The sequence below is a fragment of the Drosophila biarmipes genome, chromosome 2R (assembly GCF_025231255.1).
Source record: "Drosophila biarmipes strain raj3 chromosome 2R, RU_DBia_V1.1, whole genome shotgun sequence".
Lineage (NCBI taxonomy): Eukaryota > Metazoa > Arthropoda > Insecta > Diptera > Drosophilidae > Drosophila > Drosophila biarmipes.
This window is the reverse complement of record NC_066615.1, coordinates 3141379-3165937: the sequence shown is the minus strand read 5'-3', so window position 1 is coordinate 3165937 and position 24559 is coordinate 3141379. Positions and strand designations below refer to the sequence as shown.

Below are 24559 nucleotides of genomic sequence, written 5' to 3'. Positions count from 1 at the left end.
GGACGGACCACAGTTATTTGCTTTATTAATGCCCGTGAAGCCGCATAATGCCCTGACAAATGCCCAGGTAGTGGAGAGCCATGAAAATGATTGGAAAATATAGAAAAGCCGTGTGGGATTTGCATGGCAGAGAGTCCTTGATGTTTTGCGTGTTTTGGTGTGGATGTGGGTGCGAGGGCGAGTGTGAGTGGGTCCGTGTGTCCGTGTGTGTAGGCTTCGGCTTTGGCCAGGCATGAAAATTGCAAAAACCGCAATAACAACAGCACGAGGCCTCAAACAATAATAACGGGAGCAGCAACAAGAACAACCGCAATGTTTTCCGGGTTCAACAAAAGAAGGAACAAGTTCGTCCTGATTCGTCCTGTTTCGTCCTGTTTCTCCTTTTATTATTCCCGCTCCCTTTCCCTGCGCTTGTATAAATTAAAATGCACACACATGAGAGCGTTTGCCCAGCCCATAGACATTGTATCCGCATCCCAGTCCGCATCCGTATCTGCACGAGCATCCGTATCTGTAAATGTGTCTGTAGTGAGCGCTGCGTTTAATTTGCGCATTTTTATGCAGACAGTTGACAGGCAAATCAAGGACATGGACAGGGATCACTGCTCCCCGAAATGCTGAACAATTTAAGCCGGAAAAAGTCAACTGAAGGAGCCAAAGAAAATATTTAGGTTTCCATTTAAATTAGAGCTTTTTGGGCCAACATTTGCTTTTAATTTGAGCAATTTGGGAAAATGCCAAAGTGCACATTTAAGACCTGCATTTCCACCGTAATTGTTTTGGTTTGCCTGAAAATAATATGCCCAAACAGTTAAACAATTTTCCAGCCTTTGTGTCGCCCAGCTTGAGCCAACAAATTGATGGACCACCATCACACACCACAGGCAAGGGTATGTTTTTCCAGCCCATTCATAAATATGTATGATGTCTGACGACTGACGACTGACGGCTGTCTGGTGGCTGGCCGTACTATATCGACAGGATGCGAAGCCGAATTGAATAGTTTGGCAAACAACCGACAAACAAATTTTATTTGTCCCTCGGCATCTGCAGACCCTTTGCGGGCGCCTAATCAAATTGTATTAGTTACAAAAGGCCACAAAGGCGACTGGTGCGCCGAAAAATTGAAAAGATTGAAATGAATGCAGGCCCATTTGGGCAGCATATTTTGGCCAGACCTGCCAAATGGCCAGCACTAATTAAAAAACATTTGATTTATGCCTACGAATATGCATTGAATAGGAGTGCACATGTCTGCCCGGGCGGGGCGGTCCCATTACTTACATTTACATTTAGATTTACATTTTGTCGATGGCTTTCTGACATGCACTGAATGGATTTGTGATTGGCAGTTTGGGATTGAAATCGAAGTTGTATTTTGAACCGTATATCGAATTACTCTTGGACAAACCGGAATGAGTTGTGGCTGCAAAAATAAAGAGCGCAGAACGCACCAAAATTGGAAATGATACTATGAATTCAATGCCGCTAACTAAGTAGAGTCCACGGGCTACTCTGAATGGAACGCTTTATTAATCGACACGTGGTTCGCTGGTAATTGAATGCTGTCAGCTTGAACTACTCATTTAATTAGCCAGTACCTATTTCAGATTCGATTAGGGGGGCCAATGCCAAGTGCGCGGAATTGCGGAAACAAAAACGAAATTGTGAAATTAGAAAAGGACCGTGATGAAAAACGTACAAAATTCAGCAAATATTGCATTACTCACATCCTCCTAATGCGTGCGACACTTAACGCATCCTTATTTACCTTCCTCCCAATGCAGACCTGCTCCTTACGTTTGCATTTAGTTTAATTATAAAAGTTTTTCTTTCTTGCCCTCAGTTCGTACCATGCTTTGAGTAATTTTTTAATTAAAAACTATTTTGTTGATGTTGCCAAAGTCTAGTCGGCGAGAGCGCCGAAATCCAGAAAGCCAAGCCGAAATAACCATCTGTCCCGTTGCAGACACGCCCTCCTTCGCCATATCCCGCACACCTGGCTTCGGCTATCCGCTCCGCGAGGGCATCGAAGTCAGCCTCAAGTGCGACGTAGACTCCAATCCGCCGAGCACTCCGCGCTGGCAGAAGGACGACGGTGACACGCCGGTAAGTTTGGGCCCCTGAAAAGTGCACGGGAAAAGTTTAGATATTCCTACGTCCGTTTTCGTAGGCCCTAAGCTGATTAAAAAATAAAGTTAAATGTTTGCGAGTCATGATGGGGAAAAAGTTTTGGATACAAAAAAAAACAACTTAACTTAACAAATAATGTAATGAATAATAGTCCTTAACTTAATAATTAAAATTAGTATTTCACACATAAAAAGTGTTCTTTTAGAATACAGAATTTTTTCCTGTGCGTTGGAACTGCCAAACCGGAAGAGCGGGAAATGCGTGGGGGCTCGTGCATTCGTAGGCCGCGCATCGCAGTTCGGCCTTTTGTGTGACTTTGGCCAAGGAGCAAGTTTTAAATGGATTTTCGTGCAGTTGTCGCTACCTTGCGAAATCTAAACTCAAGCGAAACTATTTGCCTTGCCTTAATTACCAAAAATTGTATACGCATAACGGCCAAACTCATTTCCCACCTCCCATTTCCACCGCAAAGTACTAACATTCCGATTTTCCATTTCCCGATTATTGCAGGTGCCGCAAACGGGCGATGGTTTCCTCAACTTCACTTCGATAAGGCGTGAGCATTCCGGCTGGTACAAGTGCACGTCCCGGCACCTCAACTTTCAGTACTCGTCGATTGGCTATTACCTCAGTGTGCGATGTGAGTACTCCCACTCCCCGCCAGCAGAACCGTAAATTAGACCGCGTATGCGTGAAATTGCCTTAAAATGGCGCGTGGTAATATTTTGCCCATTAGTTTGTGTCAGTAAAATTGCTCGCAGCACCACCGGCTGAAACCGTCAGAAACCCTGTAAGGCCCTCGAAAAAACGAACAAAAATCAGCGAACATTTTACGACACTCGCACATGGCGCTGAGGACAATTTTCGGTGTGATTTTTTCGGGGATGTTCCTGGCACTTGGCGAGGCGCCTGGTGGCGCCACCCTCTGTTATATGCAAAATGTGGCAAATTTCATTGGCATTGAGTGGGTGTCCTCTATATTTACGCTTACGCGCCATTTTGCTGTCAATATTTTTCGTTTGCGGGTTGGGTTTTATACCTTTTTGGTCGGGGAGTGCGCGAAACATTATGCGCTCAACGCGTGTTAATGCTGGTAAATACTTTTATTGAATTTGGGCGGCCTAAAAGCAGCCATCAAACCGCCAAATCGAATTATGTGTCTCGAGAAACTCATTTGCAGCCTCATTAGGCGTCCAATGCAATCAAAAATGCTCAAGGAATCGGAGAACTGCACTGTCGCCCCACAAAATCCATCTAGTCCCCCCAGAGCTCGCGCATCAATCATGGCCAGAACGGAAGGCCAAACTAGAGAAATAAAATATTGGTAATAACAACTTGACAAAGTGTTGCCACTTTTTTATGCAGGGATCGGCAGGCCCGTCTCCCATCCCCTGGGGGAGATTTTTCGCCACTCCTGACAGCCGCCTGTCGCTGCTCATTTAGGGAAAACAAATGCTTTATTAATAAAAACCAAGAAAAATGCTTGGGAAAGGCCAAAATGTGACGGAGACGGCCGGCCCATCGACATTATCGATGATTGATGGGCCCGCCAGGCGGGAAAAGAAAGAAAACTTTTCCTCCGCATTTTCCAGCGAAATCTAATTGTGAGAGACGCTGAGCTGGCAACATGTTAAGCACATAAATCAATTTGTAAAACGCTTTATCGAACTCGAACTCCGGTCGAGGGGCCGGAGCGGAGCAAACTGCCGAAATGGCAAATCCAACTGGCAGCAGTCGGCATCTAAACCCCATTTGCGACAAGCGGCGTCCTCCTATATGTGTACCTATAAGATATGGCAGGAGCACAGACACGACTCGTCTGTCATAAACTATAAAACAGCTGCCCGACCCATGATAAATGGCGGACGGGAAGACTTTGATTTTGAGGGAGCTCGGCACACATTCAAGTCGGGGAAAAACTGATAAATCGCATTTGAGCGAGGGGAGCTGCGAGCATCCCAAATCCCAGACAGCCGTTTGAATGCGGCTTAATTGCTGGCGATATGTTTCCTCCTCCGGATTCCTCCTCCGGATCACAGGGAGCACAGGTAGCAGCGAAGAGGGGAGAACTTTCGGTGGACAACAACGAGGACAACGCTGACGAACTGCAATGAAAAAGCAATCAGTGGGGCCCTGCCAAAAGAAAAAGAACAGCAGGGAGCGGAATGCGGAGGGCCCGCAAAAGTAGGCAATTGGACGCAGTTGCTTAAAGTTTTCTGCGCCGGCCACTTTCGCGTGATTGATTCGCCCGTCTGCAGGCTTCGCGACCCGTAACTCAGACGCAGGACACGGGACCCCGGACACGAAGAGCTTGTTAAAACGTCGCTAATTTGACACGTACGTCAACAGGAGCGGCGAGCGTGACGTGGGGCAGTACCCAAGTCCTGCAAGTGGGCCACGTTCAGGTACAGCATAAGCCAGGCCCATTGACCAAAGTTCTGTTTGCCAGCCTCATTAATGAGTTGAAGTTAAAGTTCTCATCGGGGCTAATTAATGTTGAGTGGCTTGCATGGCGTTCGCTCGAACAATGTGCAATTAGCAAAAGTTTCCCAAGCCGAGCCATCTGGCGGAAAAAGGCTTCCAACGCGGACATCGAATGTGTGGAGAAACGAAGAGTTCTGTGACTTAGATGAAGATCGAGGGTACGAAGATGTAGAGGCCACAGAATGTATTTTAATCAACTGCTTTAGGTTTCATTTAGAGGAAATCAGAGCGCTTTTAGAGAAGATATTTGAAACGTTGGCAGATTTGCACTTCTATTGTAGCAGAGTTGAAAGAAATTCTAGCAGAGTTAAGAAAATATCTAATAAGTTCAAACAGAGCTGTTGTAGGCAGACCACACCTTGTTTTCTTTTAATTTCCCACATACATAATAAGTAAGGGTAAGATTCAAAAGCCAATTATTTAACCACGCAAGGGACTCTGATTTCCGTGAGGGGCAGCTCGGGTGACACAACTCAACTCCCTCTAACTCTGCAGGGTCACTTTTGCGGCTACCCCACCACCGAAATCCAAGTGAAAATTGCATTTGCACGCTCTGAACTAATTTTCCCAGCCAACTGTCAGGAAAATGCACCACCAACACCGCAAGGACTCTGCCACATTGTCAACCATCCTGGCGAAGGAAAAAACAGAAGGCCACACATCTCTTGAAGCAGGAGCCGGACGAGTCCCAGCGGAGTAAGGCTCTCGAACCCTCCCATTACAATAAAATGTAATTCTCCATGCTGTCGTAAGCACTTCGATTGCGAGCCATTCCTTACGCCCCAACTGCGCCGATTGAGGAGTCTTGGCCATGTTATCCTTTATCCTTTGTCATGCTGGTTATCGCGGTTTAACTTTATCGTCTCCCGCCCCACTCCAACAAGATTGCCCATGTCCTTCACCTCGTCCTTTGCCAGAGCGGAGGCCAACTTGGATTTCTCTGTTTATCGGCGCGCACGATTATTAGTTTTTGTTTGCTGCCTTTGTTTTTATAGCCGGCGATTATGTTTCGGTATGTGTTGAGGGTCCCACGTTTTCCTGCAAAGATTTTCAATAAAATTTTATTTGTCGATGCCCAGATGAAACCGAAACTCATTTCGACTGGGTCCCTTTTTTCCGGGCAACTAAAGGAAATATTAAAAACTCATTGCGGACAAATGTCTTTGAGCAGCGTATTTTTTGTGGCAGCAAAGTTTCCTCTTCGCTCCGATGGCAAAACCGTAACTTTGTCGAGAGATTATCTTTCATGGATATGGAGCAAGACACAGTTCCTTCGACTGCACCTCGCCAATCTGCATCTCCCATCCCCAAATAAACTGCTATCTGCTGGAATCCCTGTTTCGCCCGCTGCATCTCGCATCCAGCGCAATCATCTTCAATTTCAACTCATTGCAAATTAATCGCGTGTTCGCTGAAAGTCTTAAAAAATGCTTCGGGCTGCAGGGAAAATTAAAATTTATAACCAAGACACAAATGCAATCACAGCCGCCAGAGCTTGCTCTCTGCCGCTTCCGCTGGCTGTTTATGCAGCTTGTAAGTTAAGCTGATTGTATCCTGCGATGATGGTGCTGCATCTCGGCGGCCTCCTTCATATTCATGACTTGCTACGAAGATGAAGAGCCAGCGGAAAAAATGCAAATTAATCTCGGGGTAGGCGGGGAGTGCTAATGAAAGTTGCAAGCGAAAGAGCTGCCAAAGCCCCTCCGCTGGAGAACTTATTTTTCACCTTCAGCACTCGCCCACCCGCCGTCGAGAGTGAAACTTTGCAGTGTGCTGAAGGATTTATGGATCACGCCGGCCGTCAAATTCACACTTCGGACGGCGGATAGGATGTGTCGACACATCGATACACTCTGCGAGGGTTCGGCAGTGCTCATGGGATCCCTGAAAATGACAGGCGACCAACCACCGAAGGCGAATCGCCGACGTGGCTGATGATGATGCGTTATGATTAATGATTGCTGGCCAGAGGCGGGCAACTCTTCGGTCTTCGGCCTGCCCGGCATATTGATCCCCTTGTTTGCATTAGTGTTTGCTGTTTGCCCTTCATATTTGCTGTTGTTATGAGTTGGGATTTACTCGAGTGTGCCTCGTCGCCAAAGATATGCGGTAAGAATCACTTTCTCCCTTTTCTTCAAGGACCTTTTCCTCTCAGTCCCCTTAACTGTCGCCATATGGTCGGCACTCGATGCCCATTTGTTTGCCTTTGTTTATTTGTTTTCCTGCCTTTTTCGAAGTGGGAGGACACTTTTATGAATGGCCATTCAGTAAAATATGCGTGAAACAAGTGCTGGAATTATGAATGTGAGCGTGTGTGTCGGGACGGCATTGAAGGAGTTGGCGTTTGGGGAGGGGAATCGATTTCTAAGCTGAGTACTTCGGAGTGAGAGCGTCTAATGTATCGTTTAATAATGTTCCTTTGACAGCCTGCTCCCATCGCTCCTTTGTCCTCAGTGTCGTCCTTATAAAAGGATTTTAAAGATACACTGACTGGGTAAACACAAAGTAACATTTGCAGATGCTTTTAAGGCAGCAAGTACAATTTTAACTGGCTACAACAGCAATTTAAATTTTTAAAATGTGAAGCTGGCCCACCCCAGATATGCGTCAAATTAATGGGAAATTTCAGGGATTTCCCTCTGCCCCTGAGGACTCTTGTAGACACTTTTCTTATCACAGCGCCCAAAACCGCCGCCAGCTTTTGGCCAATGACAAATGTCTGTCAGTTAAGCCGAGACGAGCAGAGCTCATTAGACATTTTCGCTGGGCTCCGCGACAGAGGGCTCCTGTTTCAGCCAGGGCTGCACCAGAATACCAGTTCCCCCACCCGTAATGCTACTCCGTCCCCGATCCCCTGCTGGCCATTGAAGTTGTCACTTTGGGCGACGACGCCCTTGTCCGCCTTTGTGTTGCTCAATAAAAAATTTTATAACTACGTGATTTTGACTAAGTAACACGCCCGTCCGCCGAGGGTGGACTTTTGCCATTGTCAGCAATAAACCCCGGCCGAGGGTTGGCAGCCGGCTGATTGACATGCGATGAAGGGTCTCTGAGGCGAGGCGAAAGGAGCTTACAACTAATTGTCTCTCGCCGTGGAGAGTCCCACACCCCTTTTAGAATCTCAGTGGCGGAACTTCGGGGGTTTCGCCTTCGATTAAAGGTGCTCGGTAATTAGTAGTTCTGTTAATTGTGCGGCTCCCTTTTGGGTCTGCTAATTTGAGGATTGCCCTGCCCCCAGGAGTTCGGAGGACTGCTCCCTGGGGCCGGCGCTTTGCAAGGCTTAGCGCTTTGGTCCCCATCGTCGCATTTTTCTTCTCCAGGTCGCCACTTGGCAACTTATTGTTATGATATCCGGTGGCAGACAAAGGACCTCGTACCTGCCGCACACTTTTAGGCACATGTCAGGGAAAATTGTTATTTATACCGTAATATGAACAGCGCCATAAAGTACGCTGCACAAAGGACGCCCTGAAATTTAAAGCCAGCTCCCGGCAAGGAAAGTGGAAAATATGCGAGTGTGTGCCCGCCCACCCGCTCGAAATTAGAATGGAACATCGTTACGGCCTCTTCCCGCCCGGAAGCGAGCATAAAATATGTGTATTTATGAATTTGCGGTGGAGAAGATTGCAGCTCAGGCAATTTTCCAGCTAGCCGAGCAGCGATTTTCACTTTTAGTTGGCATCAGAACGGAAGTGACAACTCATTGCGGAGTGACTCAGGTGCTCGCATCGTGTCAGCAATTTGTTGCCGGCTCTGTCGTTGAAATATTGTCATTTGACAATTGCCAACCTCCCTGGGATTTGCACAGCACCGAATCGCGGTTTCGAAAAAGCGATTCTATGATTTTCAATTTGTGTCTCGACATAAAGAGAAGGAATGGAGGACAAACATGTGTTTGCGTTTTATGCGAGTTTTCTGCTCTGAATAAAGCTGCGTAAAGTTACTTGATGTACTCGATTCGGTTTTCGAAAAGCAGAATTGAGAAATCCAATAAAACAGGAATTCCCATTTAATTATAATACAAGTCCGGCAGTTTTACTCTCCGTGTATGCTTTGCCCCCATGTGGTCGGAAGTTTGCAGCCTTAACTGACGGCTTCTGCTTTGTGTCCTCTTTTCAGTCGATTCGGTGGATGTGACCTCGGAGCCGGATGATCAGGATGTTTCCGTGGCAGCTGCCTCGCACAACCCCAACAAGGGCCAGCTGGAAGTGCAGTTGGGCGGAGCGGTAACCCTGCAGTGTCCTCCAGGTAAGCGAAGTGAACGGCCCACTACCAACTTCCGCTGGCCCAGAACTTCAAAGGAAACACGCTTTTGGGCGGGAAAGCAGCCGAATTCGTGGCCCAATTAGAATGACAAATGCGTCTGGGCCGTAATTACATTTTACATTTTACTTTCGTTCGATCGAATCGAGTCGGGGCCTTTCGTCCGCTCTTCATTAATTAGCGCAATTGGAAATTAATTATGCGTGCAATTTACTTTGCTCACTTTCGGCAAATGGCGAAGATAGACAAATGGCTCGGCGTCCGTGGAATTGACGCATCAATTAAAGAAATTAAAACTTGCGTGCCGAGACCCTGGAAGTCAATTAATTAAATTATGCACTGGCTTTCATGTTTCCCTCCTTCGTTTTAGGCTCCCTGGGCTGCTGGTCGCACTTGGACCCCGTTTCGGCCCGGTTGCGTGGCCTTGGCTATGGCAGCAGCCAGCCCACGGGCCAATTCTCGCTGAAAGACGTCATGTACCAGGATGCGGGCATGTATAAGTGCGTGGGCCAGTCACCCACCAACAAGAAGAAGCTGGAGGTCCTGCAGAGCGTCACGGTCTCCGTAAAGGGTAAGTGAACGAAGATATTATCTCGCCTCTGATATGCTTAACCAAAGGATGGTGAAAAAGGTTACTCCATAAACTCGAATACATGATTTACCTTGGTCAATAGGGAAAATCAGTCACTTTTTTAATCAGTCCGCAAAGCTGAACATTTTGCGATCAAGGAACTTGGTATATCAAAGGATGAATCAAAACGATTGTTTCATTGGAAGTTTTACACATAAATGGTTTTTGTCAAATATTAAAGTACGCACACGCAAACACACTCGTATGACCGGCGAAATAGTTACCTACAAGCTTAACAAAAACACTTTACTATTTTTACCTCAGAGTTAGTCACACATCCCTTAAAATCTCTGGTGACCCGACAGCGCCACCAAGGAAGTGAAGCGGTAGCAACAGAAAATTGGGTGTGGCCCAGTTTCGGCTGACTTTATCGAGGATGGGACTTTCTGTGGGCGATGGGTGGTTTTTCCGAATGGGTGGTGCTCAGGTGACAGCGAGGAGTTAAAAACATTAAAAACTTTGACAGCAGTTTCGGGACACGGCAGAGCCAAGGAAAACAAATGAAAAGTTTTATTTTCTTGCTGTCAGAAGTTCGACGTTTTACTTTGCATGTGATTTTCCCCAACGAGTCCACCCCTTTTCCGCTTTCCACGCTCCTCTGCCCCTTGTGCTCTTTTATATCGGGCTTATCGCTCTTTCTCTTGTCGCATTGACACTTGTCAAATTCTTTGCCTGGGCGTGTGGAAAACGACGCATGATTGATGACATTGCGAAAGGCAATACCAATCAGCCATCCGACGAGGTTAGGGAAGTTGGAAGGAAAAATTGGAAATCATGCTGCCGGAAATTAAGGAAAATGCGTTAGCTTTGACTTCACATCACCTCCAGTTGTCTACTCCAAGCAAAGCGCATTAAGTTGTCTTGAGGCAAAAGCCAAGTGGACATTGAGACAATAAAACTTGCCAAGTGGTCGAGGGGCTGTGGGGGAGTGAGTAGTGGGTGGAGATCGAGATCCTGCCGTCTGCCAGGAGCAGGACGAGTGAGGACCTGGCCAAGCTTACCCTCGAGTGCAATCCAAACATGAAACAGCTCAGCTCCCAGATCTCCGGACGAGCGAAGCCAAGCAATCAAACAAAGTCCTTGCCCGGGACCGAGAAGTGGGCGTTGTATGTGGATGTGGCTGTGGATGTGGCTGTGAATGTGTGGATGTGGGGCGAAGTGGGTGTGGGCGGGCGATAGGGATGTCGGTGTTGTACACGAAGTGGAGACACTTATAATGCTCCCGCATGCAATTTCAAGGTAAGACAGTTTGTCATTAAAACTGCGAAATTGAGTGCTAGATAAACAAAATCCCAGGCAGCCGGGAAAGTGGGGGCTGGGTGGAGCGAGGGGCACGGGATGGGACGAGCCCGGCTGCTAACACTTAACGCAAATAAACAACGAGGGACTGGGGTTGGGTGCTGTCGGCGGAGGGAAGCGTAAAATAGTCATATTTATCAAAAGGCAGCCGGCAACGGATTCCCGGGCTTCCAGTCAAAGACGTCCGGGTAGCTGGGAAGCCGAGAGGGTTGGATGCGGAAAGGGGAGCGACAGGGCAACCGTACAATAGATTAAATTCGGAGCCCAGCATCCAAGAACGGGTAAAACACTCCTCAGTTAGCAGTTGTGTGTGCCAAGATAGGATGCTTTAGTTACTTCCACTATTTGTGTTTGCTTGTAAAATTACACTAAATACAAAGAAGGACTCCGAAAAAGTTGTCCTCGACTGTCTGCAAAGTTTCGCTTTTCCTTCAAAGAAAAAAGCACAGGAAAAAATTTATTGATTGTCGCTTGTAGTGCTGTCTGTTCAAAACTATGTTTTTTCTTAAAAACTTACCAATTGAGCTAGGCTACTGGGCTTAAAACCCACGCCTTGAACTATAATTGTTCTAATACTCAGACGCCTTACAAATTGAAATATTTAATCAGTGCCTTTTGATTTGCTGGGCCAATGTTTTTTTAGTTCTCAAGAAAACCAAACCTGTTTTTATACAATATATTTCTGTCTGCAAACAGAAGGTTCGCTATTTTTTCGATGCTGCTAAAAGAGAAGAGAGTCTGAGGACCATACATTTTCATTATGAGCAGCCGACCAATAGAACCTCTCAATCGCCCCCAAGCCGTGAGCTGCACTGATTACCTGTCCATAATTACCAAGTCAAATGGAGAAGGCCAAAGCGATGACAAAGGGATTACTGCGGCCTCAATCATTTGCTTCGTTGACATTTTTGATTAGTCCGAGCGGAAGGAGGGCGAGGCAGGGCTGTCTTTATTATGCATGTGAACGTTGTGCTCCCCTTTGTTTTCCCCGGCTCTCCTAATGAACTCGTGACTTAAAAGCGCAGCCTGTGTTGCGTTTACGCTTCGTTTAAGCCAAGAAAAAAGCTGGAGGTGGGCGGAAATTATGCAGCACATGAGAAGAGAAGCTGCTGCACCTACTTGCATATGCAGCTACTTGAGAAGCGGGCTGTGAGTAAAATAAATGTGCATATGAATTTTGAAGAAAGCCAAAGGATTCGCGGCGGCCCCAATGCAAAGTGCACTTACTTACCCACCCACTCGCCCTCACCCCTGGAGTATCTGTGTGCGCCCAAATTTATGCTTGTGTTAAAGTTAGTGCGTGTGCTGGGCAAAAGTTCGCAGCAAGAACTTGAGCAACAGCAGCTGCAAAAATGTTCAGCACTCACACAAATTAAATAACAATTTTCTCTCACAATTTCGCCATCTTTCTGGTTTCTTTTTGCCCTCGCTCGCTGTCGTTAACTTTATGTGGGCGTTTTCTTGTTGACAGTGTGTGTGCGGGCGGGGGCTTGGGCGGAGAGGCGTGGCCGGCTATGCATATGTTAACTGGCAGTTGGCAAAAGTAGCTCAGTAGTCGAGTTGGTCCCCTTGCCGGCGCTGTTCCTCCTGCCATGCATGGCCATTTTAAGTAATTCAAACAAATGCTGCGAAAAGTTGTGGCAAAGTAGATTTTAATAAGAAATATCCATAAATGAACTGCCTGAAAGCCAGCTGACTGCAGTCGACCGATTCCTGAGATTGACAAAATGGTGAACTAACGTTGGGTGCCACTTCCTAAAACAGTCTGGTTTTTCAAACACTTTTTCGATCAACTGGAACTGCCTAGCAAAGGTTGTCCACCCCATAAACTAATATTAAAGTAAGTCACATTAAAATGTTGTAAAGATCCGTTCATCAATCTTGTCCCCATATTGCATTCCCTGTGCGTAATGCCGAGCTCCCTCCCAAAGATTATTTGCGGAATTTTTATTAGAACCCCGGGAACCAGGGAAGCAGGGAAGCAGAACGGAAGAGCTGTCTGCAGTACAATGGGACCCAGGCTCGGCCTGTTTTAATAAAAGCTCTCCACGCGTATTCCACGCTTAATTTAGACCAAGAAGCGCGGGCCACCTCATCGCAACTCCCCCAAGCAATACGGGAACATAAATATTGCTTTATGCCCTGGCACCCTCGAGTCCCCTCCCATTTCTGGCCATGCCGTTCGCGGCCCTGCTTTATGCATGCTAATTTGTAATATGCACGTTGCTCGCTTTTGATCAACGCATGAGGAGGAATATTTTCGCATTTTCCATTTTCCATGCGTAATTTTTCTTCTTGGCAAATTTGCTTCGGAATTTGCCGCGCTTGCCAGCAATGATTGCTTTGTTTCTACTCATTAGGTTTGGGGTCGGGGCTGGCCAAATTTTTACCTTTGGGTCCCTTCCAAAAAATATGCGAACGAATCTCGCCCCCTTTGCTTTTCATTTGTGCCTCATTTAAATGGCAATTTGGTGCGCCCTGCGACCAAACGTTAAGGACAGCCCGGAATTTTCACAGCAGCTGCGCTAAATTGCATGTTAAATGCTTCTGAGCCCCGCCCTTAAGAACGATCTTGAGCATTAGATAAACGTTTTCGAAGTGGATTTGCGGAGGGTTGAAATGGATTAAAAACTTCAAAGTCTTCCCATAAGGAAGCCCAGGGGAATCTCCGATAAATTGGTAAATAGTTTAACCACTGTCTGCAGAGTACTTTGAAGTACGACCTTTTATTTTAAAATAATTCATTTCAGCCCGGCAATTTGCTGAAATGACCCTCACTTCGATTTCCGATTGATTTGCTGGGTAAATATTCTAACTCTTCCTAATTATAAGCAATTTCTCGCTCGCACAGGGAATGTGCATTCGAAATAGTTTTCCTGGAAAAGCCAAGGAATGGCCCGAATGCAAGCCAGAACTTTCCCTGACTCATTACTGTCGTCCTTACTGCGTGTTGTCAAAAGTTTTGTGTCCTCCTCGGTGTGTTGTCTTTAGCACAGAACGCACCCAAGCATAATTTTTACGCTTCAATTTTCCTGCAGAACACACACACAGTCGGACCAAAAAATTGTTGACTAAATTATAATTTTCCATATGTGTGGCCTGCTCTATTCCAATCTCAGTGCGGGTGGCTGTCTGCAGTCGTTAGTTAAAATATGAAGTCAGAAACTTGTCATCAAAAACACCCCGGAAAGCTAAAAAAAATGGCTGCCAAGGCTGCATGTGAAAACTTTTCAGACAGTTGCAGAAATCATTTTTGGCCATTTTCAGGAGCGAGAGCGGGAGAGACATGCAAATTGGGAACGGGATGGCAGAAACTAGGCTGTCAACTTGGCGTTTTCCGGGTAGATCTGACCTTTTTGAATGGGACTAGCTAATAATAATATACCTAGCAGTCTATCAGGGCCCCAGTTATTTAGTTATTGTTCACTGTAGCAGAGAGTTCACGAAGTAGGGTACAGGGAAGAGCAGGGTTTGCTGGGATTTTCGGGCAGACACTAATTACATAACTTACGTTACCTAAAACCCTAAAACTCGTGTGCATAAATCTTGCTTTACTGATTAAAATTAATAAGATTTACAGTGTGAGGCAAACGTTTTAGGCTTCCCCTTCTAAAATAGAATCAAAAAGTTTATTCAATATATAAAAATATATTTAAAAGCCACCATTATTTTTTTTGTTTTCAAGTGTTTTTCCATTTTTGTTGGCTGATTTGGGAAAGCGCCAGTGCTGGTGAATAGCTCTGGTGGGTTTTTCGGGCTGTCTGCAGCTGCAGCGGAAATGAGCTGAAAAATTTGAGCAAATAGACGCCACCAGACGTCGCAATGTCGCCAGTGGTCCAGCCGACCACCACCCCTTCCGGACCGACCTGACCCCGCCGGATGCGAGCAGTAAAACAAACTGACAGCCTAGTGTGTGACCTCTCAGGGACGAAATCAAAACTATTTCCCGCCACTCGACCAACTCGCACTTGGCTGGCAAAAATATTAGCAAAATGCAGTTGATTTCCGCACTTGAGCATGCAAATTTAGCGCCGCAAGACGTCGAGTGCTGCCAGCAGGGGAGATTGGCTGGTTGGGTGGTCTCAACCCCTTCTGAAATCCAGCCACCAATTGTGCCCAGCGGCAGCCACATTTTTTGGTTTTGCACCGAACTAATAAGTGGGCCGCTGAGAGGCAGCTGAGTTGCCCTGCAACGATGTCAACCCCTGCCAGCGGACCGTGGTACGGGGAACCCATTTAGCGCTGTCAAGGAAGCGGTCCTAATAGGCTGAGCAGACAGTCGGACTTCATTGACTCATTACTGTTGTCAAAAGTGGTAGCATCCGCATTTCATGGGATAATGAGCTGTCCTCGCCTGTTTTTTGGGTCGGTCAACGGCCTGGCAAATTACTCGGTGCATATTTTAATTGCGTTTCACTGGGCAGGAAGTGCATATAAAAATGTCGGACATTGTTCGCAGCGTGCAAAGTAATTAAACGCCGTCGCCACAAAGCTAATAAAAATGTCAAATGTCAGACGATAAAGCATAGGCCTGCTACACGCACCCCAAGCGCACCTACCAACACCCACTTCGGCGGGGCGTGTCTGGTTGGCATTCGCCATAACCGCAAGCATTGGCACCATTCGCCATGGACACTGGACACGCAATTTTATCAGGCGCCTACGCAAATACATGGGCGCAACAGAGAGGTCCTGGCGCCGGGTGCTGACGACTATCCAGGGGGTTGAGGCCTGCCGGGACCCTTAGTGTCAAGGGACCAGGTTGACAGTCGGAACTGAACATCCAGTTAGCACTTCCAAATGTTTTGGCTCAGTCAGGAGAAGGGTCTTAGGCCGAACAAAAACAGAGCCTTTTAACAATAATATGCTAAGATTCAAAGATTAGTTTTCATACGAGTAAAAACTCTCAACAATTTAATTTCCCTTTGCAGAGAGTGCCAAGTAATGCTCAGGAAACTATTCAGTTTGCCCAGCTCTAGCAGGTAGAATTTATGTGTGAACACTAAATGAACGTTCGATTCCATCAAACTTTGTCATTCCTCTAGACTTCACTTTCAACTTGTTTAACCATAATTCTGTGTGTTTACCAACATCACTTAAGAGTTTTCTGACATCTCACTTTCTCGGCCCAACGTAAGTAGACAAAAAAGCAAAAATTTATTAAATTTACAAGTGGCAGGTAGCTCGGAAAATTCGGAGGGCGGATGCAGGAGAGGAAAAGTACTGGCAACTTGCAAGTTGGCAAGCTGCAGGACAGAGCCGGGCCAAAAACCGAAAACTTTAAGTGGCACATGTGAAGCGATTTTTGGCAACTTGTGCAATTTGCAATAGCTGCGGGGGGAAAGGGGATTGTCTCAAATTGGGTTGCTGTTTCATACGAAGATGTTCATTCAAAGTTCGGATCCACGAGTATGCGCACACACGTTCATACATATTTGGCAAACTTTGTCGGTCCCGGCCAAAGTATCTACGTATCCGTGTATCTACAAGTTGCAATCTTGCTGTCAGGCAAAAGTTGCCCACCAGCCACTCATTTGATATTGAAAGTGAAAGAGCATATTTAAATACGTAAACTACGGCGGGATTGCGCCAGGGCGGAGGCAACCCATTCCCCGTGTCCCATTCTATACCATGCCATTCAGTTTTACATGCTAGCTTAATTTGTGTTGACAACGATGCCAGCCATAGAAGCGCGCTTTGTAAATTTTCAAGATTTGGGTTACAGATATTTACTCGAGTGTGTGGACGAGCGCACACAGGGCCTGCAGAGCGCCAGGGAGAAAAGATAACCCTGGTGAAAGTAGAGCTGCACTTTACCCCACCATATATCAATCTCTGTCTAGATCTCGGTCCGCTCCTCTCGCCACTCAGAGGTCATCGCAGCCTCAAAGTTTGCTTGGTCACTCTTAATGGCCCAGTTCTCTTCTCTCGGGTTTAGTACAGCAGTGCAGTTGTCCCCGAGCAATTGACTTTGAAGTCGACATACTTGAAGGGATTTCAATTAGGAAAAGTAAAGCATGCGATGTTCTCAAAACATCAAGAATACTTATGGGTACACAGGAAAAGCACCTCCAACTAGAAACTAGGATTTTGAAAAGGAAAAACTGGCGAAAAGTATTATTAGCAACCCTATTATTCTACAATTTGACTCTTATATTTTGTTGTCCACATCGCTTAATAAATAAAGTCGTTCGCTTTCAAATACCCTGTTGACCGTTACCCAAAGCGTGGTTCTTAGTCTGTAGAACCAAGTCAATTTCATTAAAAATTCATAGGGCCGCAAGAAAGCGTCTCTAAAGATCGCCCGTACAACGCGTGCTCCGACTTTTAAAACCAGAGCAAACCACACAAACACAAGATTACTCTGTGAAGTTTTTCAGCCTTTTGGCTAAATACCAGCGACACGGTGCCTCTGCCCAGTCCCTCATTAATTTTTGAGCAACTTAGGCTGGCCCGAAAGTTGGAAAACTTAAGATAAATGCCGAGAAGCCTTGGCCCTCCTGAAAGTCGCATCCCTCACTGGGTTAACTTGTCATCGCGGCAATCAATAATTCAGCAGATGCTTCGTCGACAATAAATTCAATTAAAAGCGCCCAAAGGTGGTGCTGTGCAATTGGCAAGTGACAAATGGCCAACTAAGAGCAAAAACAACCCGCTAATCCCTCTTTGATTGCTCAGCCCGGGCACGTAATTTCAATTTGAGCCTCGGACCCGGTTTGCTTTGTTTTTTCAACGCCCGGCAATGATTTCGGTACACAACGAGCCGACAGTTGGTAATTTTATTTGCAGCTTTTTGCATTAAGTGCACACAATGTTTATTAATTATTCAGGGCCAGAACGTGGAACAAGCCAGTTGTTCTGCTCCTCCTCCCCTGGCCTTCGCATCCGGAGTCACGGATCCACGGGTCCACGTCCAGTCCGCACTGCTCCTCGGGCAACCATTGCATAATTGAATATTATGATTGTTGTTTTCACTTGCTGCCTGTCGGATTGCTGTTATCTTAGTGTTTGCCCATGGAGCACTGCATACTTAACAACATTTGCCTGACTCTGAGCCGGAATGTAAGGTGGAGCTTTAAGCCCCCGGGGCATGTTTGGCCAGCCGTTTAGGTCTTCTGGCGCCTCTCACCTGTAATTGCTCTAATCCGAGCCGTTATGCGATTTCTTTGGCAGCTTGGCACTCACAACTGTCCAATGAAATATAGCCATGGGAGCGTTCTTTCTTAGCTAGGAGAAAAACAATTGTTGGGCTTAAAATATCCAAAAGGTTATGCAGACTGCAAATCGAGCAAACAGGCTCCGTCGAATGTGCCAAAGAGGATGGGAGTAGGTTATGATTATAAATAATAATAGATTATACCCCCATTTCCGCTTTTCGGAACAAGCTTCGCCATTCCAGCACTTTGTTCCATCTCTGCGTTTGAGGCCATTTAAAAGTGTAGCTTAATTCGGCTGGCTTAATGTAATTACATGTTGCTTTGGTCCTTTGCCCGAAGAGTTGCTTTGGCGGTTCCTCTCTCCTCGCTTCCCAATGAAATTTGCATGTTTTTGCCCACTTTCGGGCACTAGACAACTTTTCCTGCCAGCATTTACAGCTGCAACAGCTGAAAATAAATATTTAAACAATAACAGCAACTTTGCATGTTCTACAATTGTTGCAACAACAATGGGCAAGGAAAAGGGGAGCGGACGCGGCGAAGTCCACCAGTCCAAAATAATAAAGTTTTACGGCTGAAAATTACTCAATTCACGTTGCCCGAAAAAGTTAACTTAATTTTTCGTAGTTGCCTTTTGTGCGAAACTTTGCAAAGAGGTGAGGCAACAACAAGAGAGGAAAACGTTTTACAACACTTTGGTTGAGGAGTGGTAGATGCTTTTCGGAGCTCGTGACTGTGCCCCACTGATTGCTCGTTGCTGAAAGCTGTTTTTCTTTTTCTTCCGTCACTGCTTTAAATGCGTTGGCGTTCTTTGCGAACGGGCAGTGTTGGAAAGTGCCCTAGAAGGCGGGGAAAAAATAACCACCGGAAAAATAATTGATTTTCTGCGTTCACTCGCGAGCTGCAATTACTTGGGGAAGACAACTTTTTACTGTGTCCCCCTTGTTTTCTGCCTTGTAGTTGCTTTTTAGGCTTGATTCCCTTTCATAAATTGATCCTTTTCAACGGGCATTTTCCCCTGTTGTTATTGGTATTTCACGAAAAGATTCTCTGGGAAGCCGTATTATTTAACAGGAACTGAGCCAAAGCTTTTTCACTGCCATTCCCATTGCCGCTCCCCAACTGCGGGCAATTTAAAACTCATTTCTATTTGGCGCCCCCAGGTGGACCGAGTTGAAATCAAATTAAAAGTCGCACCAATGACCAAAGCACTGACCTTGGGGGCACGTCTACAGCCATCCACCTGGGCTCTGGGGTAACATGCTTGCACACGGCTCACTGGCTGCAAATCAAAATAGAATTTAAATCTCTTTGAGAGCTCTGTAAATGGTTTGCTGAATGGGTAACAGCCTCATGCAAAAATCATTTTTGGCTGTCAAATAAATTACACTTTTTCCTCGGGGACCAGGGGTTGGCAGGACGAGCAGGGCTCTCCAAAATGGCGTTGAACGCATAATTTGGCAGGCACAACCCTGCCGCACTTGCTTTAATTGATTTTACAGTTTGCCGCCCAGCTCCCTGGCAAAAGGGTGTTTCTGGTTATAAATTTGCGAGTGTCGAACGGAGTTCTTCGATTTGTTTTTGTTTGTGTCTGCCTGCTCGCCCGCCCAACACTCATTTGCACTTAGCACTTTCGACCATTTTGTTGGCCGGGCTCGCCATTGCGGCACAAGTTTATTTGGCAACCCTGCTTCTTTACCCAGTCCATAAGTCTCTGTTTCAGGGCGATGATGAGGAAAATTGCAAAATTTCGAGCCTCTCGATAATTAAATATGCTGGGAAACAACTGAAGAGGTGGCCGAGAGGGACGGGGATGGCACATGTGTCTAATTGGATTGTCGCAGTGCTGGCCAACAGCGTCAGGCTTAAGCATCTCACAGAGATAATCCCCTACTCTGTGCACACGGCCCACATAAGTTCCACAAAATTCGCTTTGGCGCAAACTTTTTAATGAAGTTTCGGCGTTCTTGGCCCAACTTTTCCTTTGGCCCCCCGACATGTTCTCTATTTATTTTGATTTTTCCCACTCCGCTCTGAGCGTTTACTTTTCCAGAGGTGCAGATCGTTCTTGAGGGCGTTTGGCTGTTGCTGGGCTCCTGTGGCAGTAAGTGGCACATTTGTCGGGTGATACGCTTTTAATTAGTGGCGATGGCAATGCTGATGGCAATGGCGGTGGCGGTAACGGTGGCCGTAAACTTTCCGCCCTGGCTTTAATTGCAGCTGATGCGAGGCGAAACAAACTTGGCATCAGGGTACAGTTGCGTCGGAATTGGCTTAGCATGTGTGAAGTGCGACGCAGAGGGCTTAGAGAAGTTTGCTTAGGGAATCTCGATGCGAAAACTTCTGGGGGCCTGGCTAACAAGCCAAGGCTGTGTTAACTGCGAGAGTAAAATCACTAAAGTTTTTAAGAACGATTCAGCTGCACTAATCCTCCTCCTCGTTCTTATTGTACATTATTTAGATAATATTTTGTCAATATCTTAAGAACGAAAAAATAAATTAAGGATCTTAGGTTCTAGAAGAATATGTAATAATTAGCAACTCATTCCTAGCAATTTCCAACTAAGCGCCGATCTTTCCTCTTCTCTTTCCAGGCGCTCCCACAGTGACGGCTCTAAACGCCACGCCCATTGCCTATCCGGGATCGCCGCTGCACCTCAACGTGGAGTTCTGCGCCAATCCTCCGGCTCACGCCGCTCGTTGGTTGCATGGGGATCGGGTTTTCACGCCCGGAAACCAGTACGGCAGCACGGTGCTGGCCTACGCAGTGAAGGTGAGTGATGACGCAGAGGTAATTCACAGCGGAAATGTAATCGATTATCCCCACCCGCAGGATCTGCCCACCCCGTTTTGCAAGGAGGCGCGTCTGACCTACGTCAGCATGCACGAACGGGTTCCGAGGACCTTCTATTTCGTAGTGTCTACGCCAGGCGGCGTTGCCGAGGCGGTATTCAATGTGAATTTCACCAAGCGCCATCGACAGCTGTCTAACTCCATCGACGACGACGAGGAGGAGGAGCTGAACCCACCAGAGCAGATCCATTTTCCCGTCTTCAGTGGCAGTCCCGCCACTGGGCGTGGCTGGTGGGCGGCGGTCTTGAGCCTGGTTCTAGCTCCGATAATTAGAAACAGTCATTAGATTTAGGTCGGATGGTGTGCGAAAGATGGCTGAGTGAATGATTTCTTTCGGAGTGACTGACGCGCGTTTACTACACCAATTGTTCTATGTAATCCAACACCCTATGGCTAAGCATACGTATGGATTTACCAATTACTCGACATTACCACGTGGACTATGCTACGCCACTACTACTCTATATAGCAATACATATGTGCATCCTTAACCGACTTAGCCAAGCATCAAAATTGCCGTAGGCTAAGACCCCAGGCCCATCAGTACCCTTGCAAAACTCTCTAGAAGCCTGAAAGGGATTCAACTCTTTGTCCCTTAGCTCTTCGAATATGTTACTAAAACCCCTAGCTGTAACGGTAACCCTAACTGTAACCTTAACTGTAACCCTATCGCTGTATGTCAATGTGTATGAGTGTGCGCCTAACCAACATGCCAAAGCCAGAAATCGTAAGGAGAAGTTTACAATTCTTTGGGAAAACATTGTTAGAAGTTGATTATTACAAATACTTTAAGTTCCTTTTCGATGAAAAAGAGAGATCGAGAATGTGACTGATTTTGTTAAATATTTTGAAAATGTTTAGAACTAAAGCACCAGGAGAAGAACCTATAGTTTAGAATTGTATATGAAAAGTGAAAGACGAAGTAATACCAGGCACGAACAAATTCCTTCCATTTGAAAAGTTTGCCCAGAGCAAAGGAACTGTAAGATATTTTGGGAAATGAAATTAAGCGAATGATCAAAAGAGTTTTAACCTAAACTTATTGGGTTCCATTAGGCATTAAACCGCACCTTTAAGTTGCTTATGGTTTTCAAATCGTTTGAAAGGACCAAAAGTTAATCGTTTCTATTTACTACCAATATTTGTATAACACAAAAGTAAGCATACCTTATTATAGTCCCAAAAACAAATGAGAGACCCTCCACGTAAGCGATAATTGTATGTACATAAATGTTCAAGTAGAGAATTGCTCAATCCAAAGGAGAAAACCGAAAACATACAAAATATTATATACCATGTGTTAAATGTTGTTTGAAAGCAAAAGTAATGCGATTTAAATATCATACGTAGCAGCTCCACGAGTAAATTAAACAACATTGTATGTAACATAACAGCCCACACAGCAATCTAACCGTTCGATATCCAGCTATTGTAAATTATTTCGGTTTGAAGATCAGCGAAGAGCCAGCAAAGTCGATTGCTTGCCACCAATTTTGTGTACAAAGCCCAAGCTTTTGTAATTTATTTCTTAGACGATCTAAGCTTCAGATTACTCTTTATCCTATGCGCAATACATACCAATATATATTGATAGGCTAAGCGACCCGTGTAAAAACCAGGAATACTTACAAGAACCTAACGCCAATTTAGTCGCAGAAATTAAATTTGCAGAGTTCAAAGAATTCTGGCGAGCAGCATTGTAAAGCGATAAGTTTAAATGAGGTTACGTTAATCATTAATGCGAATGCGCATGTGAGGAGGAGTATGCCCGCCAGCATACTGACAAGTGTGTACCCTATGTATAGTTCAGTTTAGTGATTTAGTGAGTTCGCTCCTTGGGTTTATTGTCAGCAAAAAATTGCGAATTGTAAGAACAAAGCAAGCAAACAAACACGTCGTCATGTTAACTAACAAATAACTTACTAAACAAGTGAATGCTCACAGTGCGAACTGTATTTATGATTCATTGTGTTGGTAATATTTACAAAATATTATTTATATCGAAGCCAACAAACAACCAACAGGCTTATATAACTAAAGTAAACACTAGCTCCTAAGTGCAACACAACCCGAATGTGGCAAATTAATTTTAAATCAATGAGTAATTACGATAGGAGAGGCAGAACGTTCATCTGTAGTGCAAAATGTTTGGATAAGCGAGTCGGGACACTAATAACCCATAAATTTACGAATACAAATACAAATACAAATACGAATTACAACAATACGTGTTACAATAAGCAGAAACTGTTTACATTTATAAGTCATAGGCCCAAGAGAAATGTAAGCAACCACCACCAACAACAACCACAAAAACACTTTTAGCCGTAAACGAGGCCTCGGAGATGGCCGAAATCTCCAGGATAGGAGCGGACACAGCAAGAAGCCGACAACAGAATCAAAAACTATCTCTTAAGCCACCCCGATCGCTGCCCAGCAATGCCATAACTCCGAATTCTTGGCCAGGGTCGGGCCATCCGGCCGGCAACCGCGTAGATTCAAGCCAACTTCGCAGGGCTAGTGCCAGGTGTGGAGGCAGGGGCAGGGAGCAGGGTGCGGGTAGCTCTGGTCTGGGCAGCCTGCCGAGAAAATTTACAAGTTTAAGTGACAAAGGAACAAAACAAAATAGCCAATTTAGCATAAAGTAAAACACAGGCCGACGAGAATGCAAATAAAATGCAGATAAAAACGAAGCGAGGGCGAGGGGAGCGGCCAACAGAAAGCAAACAGAAACAAGCGGACACCACACACACAACACACAGAAATGAAAATGAACATGAAATAAAATTTAAACGCAGAGAAATGCAACAAAAACAAAATTACTTTAACTGGGTGGTCGCGGTGTGGTCCAACCAAGGGCCGGGAGAGCGGGGAAACCCAGCCAATCAATCAGCAGCCGGGAACGCCCGTCATTAAGCTGAAATGAGGAAATCACTTAGGGAAAGACCACCAGCCGTCGCCAGTGCAGATACTCTTTTGTGGGTAATACATAAAAAGTTAGTAGCAGAACCAATTTTCTGGGTTTTTTAAGTGGACATAAACATACAGTTTCTAATTTTAAGCTGTCTGGTCAGTAGAATGCTTTTATTTCGGCAATGGATTGCCAGTTCGTTTTCCTAGCTGTGGCATATTATTTGAAACTGATTGATCTATAAGTGTAATGATCGCGGTAAATTCGGGTATCGCAGCCCTCACCAAACTACCCAACACTTCTGGTCCTTTGATGAACAGGGAACTCCAAAAACACTTTCCATGCCGCGCACTCTGAGCGAACATTTGTTTCACGGAGCAATGGACAAGCTGCAGCTCAGCCTGAATGGAATGCCAATCATTTTTGGCACCCTGCACTTCAGTGGCAGTTGCATCAATATCAATCAGGGGCCAACGAAAGGGAAAGGCCAGACTTTGGGTGAAGGAGATTCCGGTTTATGGTTCGGTTCGGTTGGGTCTGGTGCATTGGCCAATCCCGATCTCAATCCCAGGCCCACTGTTGCGTTGTCAACACTGGAGCCAGGCAGCAGCAGCGCGGCTCTTGTTTATTAGTTGAAAACAGTTGTATAGATACAAAAGTACATCGACACCGCAGGATTGCAATGGCCCGGCTGCGAACCTGGCTGCTACACTTTTTGGCCCAAAGAGTCGGGCAACCTGTTTGCCGCCAGCACCAGCCTCGGCCTTATGTGCCCGCACAAGCCGTCGATAACCTGGCCGGTTTCTGGCGCTAATGACAGTGAAATGC

At 45.9% G+C, this 24559-nt stretch overlaps 1 protein-coding gene across 2 annotated transcripts in view; it reads left to right on the top strand.

Moving 5' to 3' along the window:
* The window catches only part of LOC108029617 (uncharacterized), a 120931-nt gene extending 97304 nt beyond the window's left edge, over positions 1-23627 (top strand). For both annotated transcript variants that reach the window (XM_050887085.1, XM_017102003.3), the window contains 6 exons: positions 1970-2109; positions 2644-2773; positions 8737-8865; positions 9251-9451; positions 20562-20740; positions 20801-23627. In XM_050887085.1, coding sequence (XP_050743042.1) covers positions 1970-2109; positions 2644-2773; positions 8737-8865; positions 9251-9451; positions 20562-20740; positions 20801-21106 — 1085 coding nt within the window. In that variant the 3' untranslated portion in view covers positions 21107-23627. The remainder of the gene's footprint in view (positions 1-1969; positions 2110-2643; positions 2774-8736; positions 8866-9250; positions 9452-20561; positions 20741-20800) is intronic.
* Positions 23628-24559: the final 932 nt, after the last annotated feature.